The 12,776-nt window shown below is 43.2% G+C and overlaps 1 protein-coding gene across 1 annotated transcript; it reads right to left on the bottom strand.

The window, feature by feature from the left end:
* LOC8083845 (proline-rich protein 4) lies at window positions 500-1,792 on the bottom strand. The gene is made up of 2 exons (XM_002464695.2): window positions 1,515-1,792; window positions 500-1,287 (listed from the first exon to the last, which is right to left on the bottom strand). The coding sequence occupies exons 1-2, from the start codon at window positions 1,777-1,779 to the stop codon at window positions 812-814; spliced, it is 741 nt and encodes a 246-aa protein (XP_002464740.1). The 5' UTR covers window positions 1,780-1,792; the 3' UTR covers window positions 500-811.

Genomic DNA, 12,776 nt, shown 5'->3' with positions numbered 1-12,776 from the left:
CCTCCCCCTCTCCTCTTGCCGTTTCTCTGCGGCCGTCAAGACCTAAGTACGAAAGGTGCTGCACTCGGTCGCGAGGAAGATGAAAGAGTCTGGAGTAAGTTTTTTAGGGGCGGTTAACTAAGCGAACCGTCTCTGATAACTCATTTGTTGGTGCGGTTCTGTTAAGTGAACCGCCTCTGAAAATCATGGATCTTCAGCGTCGGCTCACTAAGGATAACTGCCCTGGAAAATAGAGATTCAGAGGTGGTTCACTTAAAGGAACCGACTCTAAGAATTCAGAAGCAGTTTTCTTAAGTGAACCACCTCTAAAACGGCTGCATCAGGGCGGGTTCATAAGCTGTAGTGCCCAACGATATGGTTAGAGACGGTTTCCTACGTGGACCGCCTCTCATGAAAATCGGAGGCGCAGCTGAAATTGATTTCTATACACTCAACCATCGTCGGATCATCTATTGAAAATCACTCGTTGCTTATCATACATGAGCATATCTCAATCATGTGTTCGCGCAAAAAAGCTTACTGTAATCCACTGACATTTTGAAACAGAACAAACGACCTAGGACTGAGCGCAACCTGCTTACAGTGACGAGAAGACAAGATGCACAATCCGCTTTTACAAAGTAGAGCTAAACAACGATCACCAAAGTAGAACCTCCCAACTAATTTAACATTTTATTCTCCATGGGCGAACTACTAATAACACACATGCAGTAATAAAATTATTAAGAACTAACACAAGCCTGATGCATGCCGTGGGAGCTGTGGCGTCCGTGGCAAAATATGCTGAATTCACAGGAACTGAATGATGTATTCAGTGCTCAGCGGGAGGATGGTAGATCGGAGTTGGCTTTGGCTGCCCGTACACCGGAGTTGGAGAGTGGTATTCCGGCGTTGGTGGGTGGTACTCCGGCGTGGGAGGGTGGTACTCGGGTGTGGGGTGGTGCTCCGGCACTGGCTTGTGCTCCGGCACGGGTGCCTTGTGGAAGTGGTCTAAGAAGTGCTTCTTGATCGGGGAGCACAGAAACGCGGACGCGCACTCCGCGGACGGGTTGTAGTGCGTCTTGCCCGGGATGGCGACGAAGGTGCCGCCAGACATGGGAGCGATCCTGGACGGCTCCTGCCCGGGGCAAGGCGCGTTCGCGGCGCTGTGGAGCTGCGCGTGGCACTCGGCGCCGTGGAGGTCGGCAGCGAGTGGGACGCTGAAAGCTCCGGTGCTTTGGAGCTCACTCACGGCCTTGGTCTCGTACTCGCCGTTGGTGTTCTTGCACTTGATCGCCACCTGAAGACCTGTGCACCATGGAATTAGTTAAACACAGTTAGGTTTTCTCAAGATGGAATGGAAAGAGCCAAGAGGGTTTCTCAAAATTTAGGTTAGACAGATATCTAATTTATTTAGGCCTGTGCCTGTTACTACTAATAAGTGCATTAGACGAAACCGTCGTCTCAACAACTTCGTCAGTGTCTCAGTGAAGATGTATCGCATAGGATGCATGCATGCAAAGCACACTGCTTACCTTTGAAAGCCGCCTCAGACTTCATGTTCTTCCTCGTGCAGTCGGCGCACCTTGCCAGACCCACGACTACCGACGCCACCTGGCCGTCTGCCGCGTTTGCGACGGCGACCGCCATCAGCACGGCACAGACGCCGAGTAGCATCCTTCCTGATGCCATGGTCCTGCTAGCTAGCTTGTGTGTGTGTATGTGACTTGTGTGTGTGGAGGAGATCGAACCTGCGCCATGGCTTTTATAGGAGCGAACGAACCGCAATACTGCTCCCATAGCTGCTCGGCATGCATCTCCCTCAAGGAAGATGGTGGCGCCGGTTTTGTAGTTGGGAAATTACTCGAATCCATGCTGTCCGTCCGGACGGATCGGATCGGATCAAACTGAATTCAATTTTTGATCGTCTTGGCGATCTACATTTATTCCCGGGCAACGCGTAGTAGGCATGCATCTCGATCAGTAGATACGTTAAGTACTACGTGTACGTGCTTGCGTGCTCGAGCACATGGATGCCAGGTTGCATGCTAGCTGCAACTACAGCTGTATATGCGCTTTTGCAGTAAGAATGAATGATAGAGCCATATATATGCGCTGGATACAATACATGCATGCATGGTCCACTCGGACGGAGATGAAGTCGCACCCTTACTCGTCGTATAAACTCCTGATCATCCCCTCTGTTAATTTGGAATACTGGAATTCTACTTTTCAAACTACAAAATAATATCAATGCTTTCACATCATCTTTCTTCAAAAAAAGAAATATATCAATGGTTTCATCACATTTAAAACATATTTTTTAAAAAAGAAATATATCAGTGGTTTTATCACATCTAGCATATATGTAACTGGTACTTTAGTAGTTCAATATGTAGTATGTTCGTGTAGATCTTTACTTGTACTTTGCTAACGGTGTTGAGATTTGAATTATATTAATCCTCATATTGTAAGCACGTGTGGACTGGCGAATTTGGTACTGCAAGGACGATAGGCTTCATCGTCATAAAGAACAAAGTACAGTTGTTACCAGAATTCCACTGCGGGTAACCGTAGAAAATAATGTACCTTTTGCCCGTAAGAATCAGATCTATTAGCTAGAATGTGGACCTGAAGGATACACTAGGATGAAAACTGATCAGATAGATATTATATTTGTTTTTATATTTTGGGTCGAATTCGGATTTGAATACAGATAGTGTCAGCCATACCGGATAGGATACGATTGGATATCGACGTCATAAATATATGATTTCAGCAGAAAATATTTATACCGTTTTTATTGTAGTAAATGGTTTCCATTTTGAATACAGTTAGAAAATATCCATTTCATTATAGTCACCTTAATAAGCTGTACTACTGGTTTTTTTTTGAATCATTGGGTATACTTTTAATGTACATGGTGGAGAAATTATGGTCCACGTAACCATTATTGGTATGGCCGGACTGATGGAGCAAGTGGTTTCTGAAGTTAAATTTCGCACTATTTCTTGCTCAGTAACTAGATTATCCTATATCCTTTGATTTTGCTAAATAAATTGCAAATTGTGTTTCTATGAATATTTTAGGAACAATGGGTATACTATGGGAAAATTAACAGCGTATATACCATTAAAAATGCAAATCTTTTTTCTCTCTCCTCTCCTTTTCTCACAGACTTCGCTACATATAGCATAAAAGATTGCAACATTAGGAGCATGTCACACCCGGATGTAAAAGAACATTTAGAGTGTCAATCACATGTGCGCTACACACACATGAGCTGACATCATTAATGATACAACACATAGTGTTTAAACGGATAACATAAACGAGTATAAAAGTGCCATTATTACAAGCCTTGAATCAGAGTACGAATGGAAACTTATACTGAATTGTTCAATAAATAAATGGGAAACTAATAACGCCGACGTAGCGGGACCACCTCGCCACAAGAAGGTCGACAACAGGAAGACACGAGCCTAACAACCGGGCGACTTAGGATAATCCTCGGGAAAGTCGAAGTTGTTATCTTGATCGTCTGAGCAACCTTTAATGTGATTATAGTAAGGGTGAGTTCATGTCGAACTCAGCAAGCACAGACAGAAAGTAATGACATGCAAAGCTCAAAACAAGATAATAGCTGACATGGGACATGGTTTGACTAAGGTAGCATTTTAATTTGTCAATTTTAATACAACAACCTATTACTATTAATGAGTAGCAAAAGCCCATTCCCTTATTTAGTGTAAGTAATTATTAACATCTTTTAAAAGACTATCCTTTCAGATATCCCAATTAAGTACACGGGGATAGCCATCCCAGCCAACATGGAATAGCCATTCCGCCAATGCACGAGGTAGCAACCTCGTACAAATTCCTTCTCCAAGTACCTTGTGATTCCAATTTGCTCATCATGTGAGATTCTGGGCCGCTCGTGACCGTGAGCACAGCTGATATATCAGTTTTACACTCTGTAGAGGTGTGCATTTTCACTCCAGGTCGTGATTCCCATTGCCCGGGGTCGTGACTCCCCAAAACACTTCCAACGTGAGCAGGCGGGATTTCACTATGAGACCTTTTATAGGGTCCAATTAATAGGATGCGAGTCGTATGTTTTGGACAGGGCGCTTGGTAGTTGTGCCCATAGCCATGTTGACCGATCAACCGACAACTTAATATCCATTACCCAAGTTACTTCCTTACAGCTGCCCAGAAAGTAACGCCCTACTAGTGGAGGTCCTGCTAATTAGCCAAGCCAGTGCCATATAGATTGGAGTTGCACTATATGTCCCAGGGGGCCGCTCCATGACTAAGTCCTCACAGAGAGCAGACACGGGTACGCCCGGCAACCAGGCCAACCACCAGTACCCGCTCCCCCTGTCACCACCATCATCACGACGCTCACAAGCATCCAACATCTCCATCACCACAATGACCATGATTTAACATGTTTTAAGCATTAGGTTAAGTAAAGAATATTCTTTATTAAAGCTTGTGTATGAGGTGAGTAGATCAGCTGAGCATAACTACTAAACCATAGTCTAGCCATATACGTAATCCCAGGTGCACAAGGAATGATAAGTAAAGCTAGTCAAGTTCTTAGGGTTTGCATTTACTAGACACATGCATGAAAAGTAAATGGCATTAATGTATAGGATCAAAAATGATCAAATGGTATCTGCACTTACCTTGATTGAATTCGAGTTGCTCAAACTCAGTGGGGTCCTACTCCTCTTCCTTCATGAACGCCTCGTTAGCTATACGCAACAATCATCACACATAGAAGCTATACATGCAAGCAAACAAACTCTAATTAGGAACAATACACCAAAACAATTGAAGCTAGTAAACAACTGCATAACAGTAATCTACACATTGATACAAAACTATAGGAACAAGAACCACCTAAATCGAAGTTAAAACATGAAAGTTATGGCTAAAACAAGTTGAGTGGCAATTCTGCACTTTTAACAAACTGTTTTTCATAATTTAAACAATTAAAAACAGAACTAAAAAGCATTTTTGATTAAATCTATAAATTCTGATGGCTTCAGGGGCTATTCTGCAAAATACAGGACCTAATTCTAATTACTTTTGAACTACTCCGAATTGCGGGTTGATTTCTAACAAAGTCGGGGGCTTTTCTGCAAAAGTGCCAGGGTCGACGTTGCTGACCAGTTTGACTAGCCACGTAGCGCTACGGGGCTGGCTGGGTCTATGGGCGGTTTTGTGAACCGGGGATGCAGTGCGTGGTCCACCGGTCCACGGTGGACCGGGCTGGGCAGCCGGTTGTGCGCGCGGCAGTGCGGCAAGCGTGTGCGGCGGAGCCATGGCCGACATCGGCAAGGTGGCCGCGGTAGCGCTACAGGGCACTACGGCCCTAGCCAAAGGCACGGGCTGGACGCGCGCGGGACAGGGAGCACGATGTGCGTCCTAACTGAGAGAGCGGTCGGGGCGAGTGGACTGCTTGGCGGTGGCGGCTTAGCTTGGTTAAGGAACGTCGGCGAGGAGATGGGCGGCAGCGGAACTCGGTGAGTTCGGGGGAAGGGTTTAGGGCTCGTGCAACGCGTTGAAAGGTGGCTAGGGTTCGCTAGGGGGCGTGTGGCGGCTGCAGGGTCCTATTTATAGACACAGGGGATCTTTGGGAGGCGCACAACACTGATTCTAGGGCGGTGGCGCTGTCCACGTGTGATTCAGGCGGGAGGTTAGGGATGACCTCACCCTTGATGGGTGGGACCCACCCACGGGCCCCACTAGTCACCGGCAGTGGCAAAGAGGGGGAAGGAGGGCGCGCGCGGGAGGTTGGGCCAGGGTGTTGGTGGCCCACGTAGACTATGTGCGGGGCGGGGCTGGGCCGAAGGGAGGGTGGAGTCAGCACAGAGAGAAATCCTTTCCTTTTTTTAAAAAAAACTGATCTTTTTCTTTCTTGCTTCAAAATTAAGTCAAACCAATCATGCATTAGATAAAATCAAACAATTCAAGCAAAAAGAATATGTAGCAACATGAATGCATCAAACAAGGTTTCTACCTTATATTTATTTTTAATTGTTTTCATAAATCAACCTACCCCCTTAAAAGAATCTCATCCTCGAGATTAGGATGAACCAAAGAACAACTGCGTATAATCTGCTATCAAGTCATCTTCCCTTTCCCATGTTGCCTCTTCCTCAAAATGGTGTTTCCATTGCACTTTACACATCATGATAGTCCTACTCCTAGTAATTCTCTGTGTTGTCTCCAAAACATTAATAGGACTCTCTTCATAGATTAGATCATCCTGTAAGTCTAATTCCTCTAGTGGCAAATGCTCCATAGGGACTCTCAAGTACTTCTTGAATTGTGAAACATGGAAGACATTGTGCACATTAGACATACTAGCAGGAAACTCAAGTTAATAAGCCACTTATCCCTTCCTCTCTAAAATCTTGAAAGGACCAACATACCTAGGAGATAACATTCCCTTGACATTAAACCTTTTTAGACCTCTCATCAGTGACACCTTCAAATACACATAATCACCAGCATGAAACACTAATTCTCTTCGTCTCACTTCTGCATAACTTTTCTCCATGGACTGAGTAGCTTTCAGATTTTGTCGAATGACCTAAACTTTTCTTTAGCTATTCTCAAAGCGTTGGGACCAAACACTTGTCTTTCACAAGTTTGATTCTAGAACAAAGGAGTTCTACACTTCCTTCCATACAAGGCCTCAAAAGGGGACATCTTGAGACTAGTCTGATAGCTATTGTTGCAGGAGAATTTAGCGTAAGGCAGACTGGTATCCCAACTATCACCATATTGTAAAGCACATGACCTCAACATATCTTCCACTATTTGGTTGACTCTCTCTGTCTGACCATCTGACTTAGGGTGATAAGTCATACTAAATCTGAGTTTGGTTCCCAAAGAGTCATGTAACTTCTCCCAAAAATTTGATGTGAACTGCGTGTCCCTATATGACACAATCCTCTCAGGAACTCCATGCAAACACACAATTCATTCTATATACTTTTCTATTAATTGACGTCCATAGTAAGTAGTCTTGATTGGTATGAAGTGAGCTACCTTAGTCAACCTACTAGCCTCTAATGTTCTGCCTTTACTCTCTAGCAAGTGTCACATAAGGTCACATACTCCCCGATGTCTTCCTTCATACCAGACCACCAATAATTTTGCTTTAAATCTTGATACATCTTAGTACCTCCTAGATGGATAGAGTAAGCAGACTCATGGCACTCTCTCAGTACTATGTCTTTAATCCTCTAGACATCAGGTACACATAATCGGTCCTTGAACTAAACTATTCCTTTCTGATCAACATTGAATCTAGGGGCTCTACCTTCTTTGATCAACTTGAGTATCTTCTTAATTTCTTCATCCACTTTCTGAACTTTCCTGATCTCTTGCTCAAGGGTTGGTTCTACATCCATAGAAGTACCATGGGTGTTGGTAACAAACCCCGTGTTGAGATATTCAAATTATGCCAACAGTTCCATTGGCAACTCGGTGGCTTCCAACATATTTACTTGGCTTTTTCTGCTCAGAGCATCAACTACTACAGTAGCCTTACCAGGGTGGTAATGAATCTCTAATTCATAATCCTTGATCAGTTCTAGCCATATCCTGTCTCAAGTTCAAGTCATTTTGAGTGAAGATGTATTTCAAACTCTTGTGATCCGTGTAAATGTCACACTAATGACCCAGAATATAATGTCTCCAGATCTTCAATGACTGGACCACAACTGCTAACTCAAGATCATGGGTTAGATAATTTACCTCATGTTTATTCCACCATCTACATGCATAGGCAATCACCTTTCCCACTTGCATCAATACACACCCCAAACCTTGCTTGGAAGCATCACAATAAATAGAAAAGGTTTTAGTAACGTCAAGCAGAGTAAAAACTGGTGCAGTAGTCAACCTCTTCTTAATTCCTCAAAACTAGCCTAACACTGATCACCCCAATTGAATGGCCTCCCTTTCATCAACAAAGCAGTCATTGGTTTAGCAATACCAGAAAACCCTTCAATAAACCTCCTATAGTAACCAACCATACCTTGAAAGCTCCTGATTTCACCAACAGTCTGAAGTGGGCTCCACTTAAGCACATCTGCCACATTCTTCGGACTAACAGCAACTCCCCCATTGGATATGACATGACCAAGAAAAGATACTTCTTTTAGCTAGAAGTCACACTTACTCAACTTGGCATAAAGCTAATGTTCTCTCAACTTCTGCAGCACAAGTCTCAGGTGCTCCTCATGTTCTTCCTCGATCTTGGAGTAGATCAAAATATCATCAATAAAAACTACGACAAACTTATCCATATACTTTATAAAAACTTTACTCATCAAGTACATAAAGTAAGCTGGAGCATTAGTCATCCCAAAAGACATCGATGTACATTCATAGAGCCCATATCTGGTGGTGAATGCAGTCTTTGGAATATCATTGGGTCTAATTCTGAACTGGTGATAACCTGATCTCAAATCTATCTTGGAAAATACACAAGCCCCCTTTAACTGAAAACAGGTCTTCTATTCTAGGCAATGGATATTTGTTCTTAATTGTGACTTCATTCAAAGATCTATAATCTACATAGACCTCTGTGTCCCATCCTTCTTTTCTACAAAGATAACTAGAGCTCCCCAAGGTGAGGAAATAGGACAGATATACCCTTTAGACTGTAACTCCCTTAATTATTTCTTAAGTTCTTCTAACTCATTAATAGCCATTCTATAATGTTTCTTAGATATAGGTGCAGTACCAGGCAATAAATCAATAACAAATTCTATCTCACGTTCAGGTGGCATACCTGGAAAGACCTCTAGAAACACATCAGGAAATTCCTTCATGACTTGGATGTCCTATACTAACCCACTGCTCACATGATACACTGTCCCCTCACTATCTAATGACATGGAAACCTTGACCTCAATTCTATCCCCACTAGGTGCTGTGAGAGTCACTATTGTTTCTGCACACTGGATTGTACCCTTAAACTTGGCCAACCATCACATTCCCAATATCATATCTAAACCATGTGAGCCCAACATGATAGGGTTAATAGGAAAATCTAGCCCCCTTAGTTTAATACTCATTCCTGGGCACAAAGTATTAGAATGCATCTTTCCCCTCGGAGATTTGACAACCATGGTGTTTTGCATAGTACAAGTGGCTATATTATTTTTCTCAACAAACTGTGCACTTATGAAAGTAAGGATGCTCCAGTATCAAATAAAACGGTAGCAGGACAAGAGTTGACAAGGAACGTACCAACTACAACTTCCGGAGCTTCCTTAGCAGTTTCCACCTTCACATGGTTCATTCTCCCATTGTTACTATTCTGCCTTTGGGGACAAGCATTAGCATAGTGTCCTGAATGTCCACACTTGAAACATGTATTACTAGAGGGAGTGGGGTTAGCATTGGGCTTTGCGGGAGCAGTATTGGAATTCTGACGAGATCCTAAAGGTGCTGGAGGGTTCTGATGAGGTGCCTAGCTAGTGGGGCGCTGTAGTGGGTTGTTGCTGAATCGTTGGTTGGACTGCTGACTCTGGTTATTATTGTACCTGAAGTTCTGCTACTGTCCTTGACTGCCTGACTGATAAGCGGGGCAAGACTCAGGACTCTACTGGTTGTTGTAGCTGGGACGACTGGCACTAGCCTACTGCAGAGAGGAATTGTATTTCCTCTTATTGTCCTCCATCTTGTGGCGCTTGCTCTCAAGCACCAGTGCTCTATCCACCATCTCTTGGAAACTGGCATACTTTACATTAGACATCATGTAAGACAAGCCATCATTCAGACCTTCTAGAAAGCTATCCTGCTTATCCTCATCATTTTCCACCTCATCCGGACAATATTGTGACAACTGAGGTACTCACAGACAGTCATGGAACCCTGCTTCAAGGACACAAACTCCTTCTTCTTCTATTTAACCAAGCCCACCGGGACATGGTGAGTTTTGAAGGCAGTCTTGAACTGTTCCCAGGTAATAGTGTCTGGGTCTTGATGAGCAAAACAATAAGATTCCCACTAGTCCTATGTGGCTCCCTGCAACTACCCAGAGCCACACAAGACCTTCTCTGTGTCATTGCACTAAGCAATGACCAGCTGCTTCTCTTCGGCCTTGAGCCAATCCTCAACCTGCATGGGGTCAGCTGAGTGAGAAAAAACGGCGGGGCAAACGTGTTGTTACCTCCCTGGTTCTGGTTCTGGTTCTGGTTCTGATTTTCATTTTGATTCTGATTCTATTTCATATTGTTGAGTATATGAGCCATTCCTTGCATCAACTATGTCTACATGGTCATTAACTGCTCCACAGTCATAGGTTGGTACATAGGTGGAGCATTGGCATTAGTCCCACTATAGCCATTGTTGTTGTTGTTGTTGTTGTTGGAGTGGCCATTGTTCCCACCATTGGTACTACTCCTGGTGTTGACATGCATCAGGTGTATAGAAATAATATAATATAATTAGGTGTACTTCATATGTGCAAATCTGATCTGGAAATATAAACTACAAAGATACGATGTTTCCTCATAGTGTAAGCCCATCTGATAGCAACTTTCTTTTTTTTCTTTCAATTGACATAACATAATAATACTGACAGATGAAATATGTAGATAATGAACTAACTGTTGATATTTGGTAACGCAATCAGAAAATGATCCGCAAGCGCACGGATATCGGTGAGCATTTCACCCGGGAGGTTATCCAGAGTATCGTATTTATATTTTTACCACTGGGAGAAAGGGTGCATCTGACTAACCAAATCTATTGCTACTACCCCTTTAGGCTACAAAGAATGTTTCTCGATGTGAGTGATGTATAGAGAAGACTGCAACCGTAGCCTCGTTCTAACCTTAGTAAGGATGATCTACTGTTCTATTGGGCAAGCTTACGGAATCTAGACACCACAAAGGATGTTCGACCCGCACCTATAAACCTACCCTTCCTGCTAACGAGATGTGGGATACAAAGGTAACTCGGAAATGTCACGTTCCTCGCTACTACCACGGTCCAGCTAGTCAGGGGATATCTATGAGTACCCTAGCCTAAACACCACGTTTACGCTAGCAATGATTACTCTAATACTCAACCGGAAGAGGATTAAAGTAAACTCATAAACCAAAGAACAATAAAACAAGAACTTACTAGAATTAGAAGTCAAATTACTGAAGAATCTTAGTAGCAAGCCTCGGGTTAGAAGACTTGATCCCGCAGGTACAACTCAGAGTAGACACCGACAGGCCGGCCTTCCTCCGATCTACACCTCCACTCTATCTCTCTCAATCTAGTAGAAACTAGAAGATCTATTTCTACTTTACATTGGATGCTAAGCCTAAAAAGAAATATTATTTAGAGAAGAGGTTTTCCTTCGAGGGCACCCCTCAATCTCTATGATAACTTCTTGTCTTCTCCAGGGGCCAGGGGGGGTCTCCTTATATACTCCTCCTCCTCTATGCGTTTTTGGGTTGGTAGGCGATGTGGTACTACGTTATCCTTGATCCTTTAGGTCGGTGGTACATCGTGTGCGAAGAGAGTCCCGAACGGAGTCTAGAGGTGGGCGGGCGCCCAGGTCCTCAGGGCGGGCGCCCTGGGCCTGGCCCCTTTCGGCCTCTGCTTTCTTCCCGTGGCTTCTGGAGTCTTCTAGATGGTAGAAAATTGCGCGGTGCGTTGATATCTCTATGTAATCCCGACATGTGGGCCTTTGTTCCTTATTTCCTGATAACACCCTACAGAAATAGACAAACACCAAAACTCGTGGAATTCTGTCAGATAAAACCCTAAGTCTAGGTGTTGGTTGCATTTGGATCCTTTTCTTTATTTATTTGATGATTATATTTGCTGCTTAAGGACCGTCAACAACTCCCCCAAGCTTACCTCTTGCTCGTCCATGAGCAAGGATGAACTCAAGAGTTTCTGCAGTGGTTTCATGCCTTAAAAGTACACACGCATTCAAACAAGATCTCATCTCTGAGTTAGAATAAACTGTTAAGACTTAAAACTTACTCATTTTACCTTTCACCATGGGGCTTGTAACCATCACTTGTGTCTTGAGCAGTTAAAAGATAGAACGGTCAAGTCAAGCGCCATGTCTCTTATTCTTGATCAGCTATAGCTCTGGAGTTTTTTTTGCAGATTTTCAAATAAAACTCAGAGATTCCTTATATGATTCTCTCAAATCTCTCTTTTGTGGTATTTCTAGATCCTTACCAAGGCAGTAATGGTATATTCCTTCTCTCAAAGTATGTGGTATTTTTGGTATAATGCATAGTGATATTGCCTTCTCTCTCACCCTACTCTAATAAGGTTTTGATATCTGGAGCTCATAGGTGGGAGACAGCTAATACATACTTACAAGACATTTATTGCATAGTCAAACCATGGATCCAAAAGAACAAGCCAATAAGTTAAATCAAGATGTGCATGTGTGGCGAGTGAATGGTGTATGGTGATGATGGTGATAACAGTGGTGAAAGTCTAATTCTATTTTTGCTCTTTTAAGGGGATACATACCTTTCTTGCACTTTGAAGCTTTTTAGAGAGAATGAGATGCTCTATATTTTCTTTTTCTTTCCTCTCAGGTGGGTATCTTGTACCCCTAATTCTACTGTCGGACACTTGTCCATTTTTCCCTCTCGTCTCACTTTTTCTTTTCTTCAAGGTTCCGGGCACTTGCTTCTTTTTATTTCCTCGTATTATATTTTTTTTCTTCTCTTTTTTAGAGCACTCATCTCCTCAAAGAATGTAGCAAGTGGTAGTAACCAAAATAACTGGAGCAT

The sequence above is a fragment of the Sorghum bicolor genome, chromosome 1 (assembly GCF_000003195.3).
Source record: "Sorghum bicolor cultivar BTx623 chromosome 1, Sorghum_bicolor_NCBIv3, whole genome shotgun sequence".
Lineage (NCBI taxonomy): Eukaryota > Viridiplantae > Streptophyta > Magnoliopsida > Poales > Poaceae > Sorghum > Sorghum bicolor.
The sequence above is the reverse complement of the archived record's forward strand: the minus strand, read 5'-3'. Positions and strand labels throughout refer to the sequence as shown.

Bases quoted from the DNA above. Each gene is read 5' to 3' on its own strand.
- LOC8083845 (XM_002464695.2), bottom strand. From the start codon at position 1,779: ATGGGAGCAGTATTGCGGTTCGTTCGCTCCTATAAAAGCCATGGCGCA. The intron at 1,288-1,514 runs GTAAGCAGTGTG...CATGGTGCACAG, and splicing joins GTCTGAGGCGGCTTTCAAAG to GTCTTCAGGTGGCGATCAAG.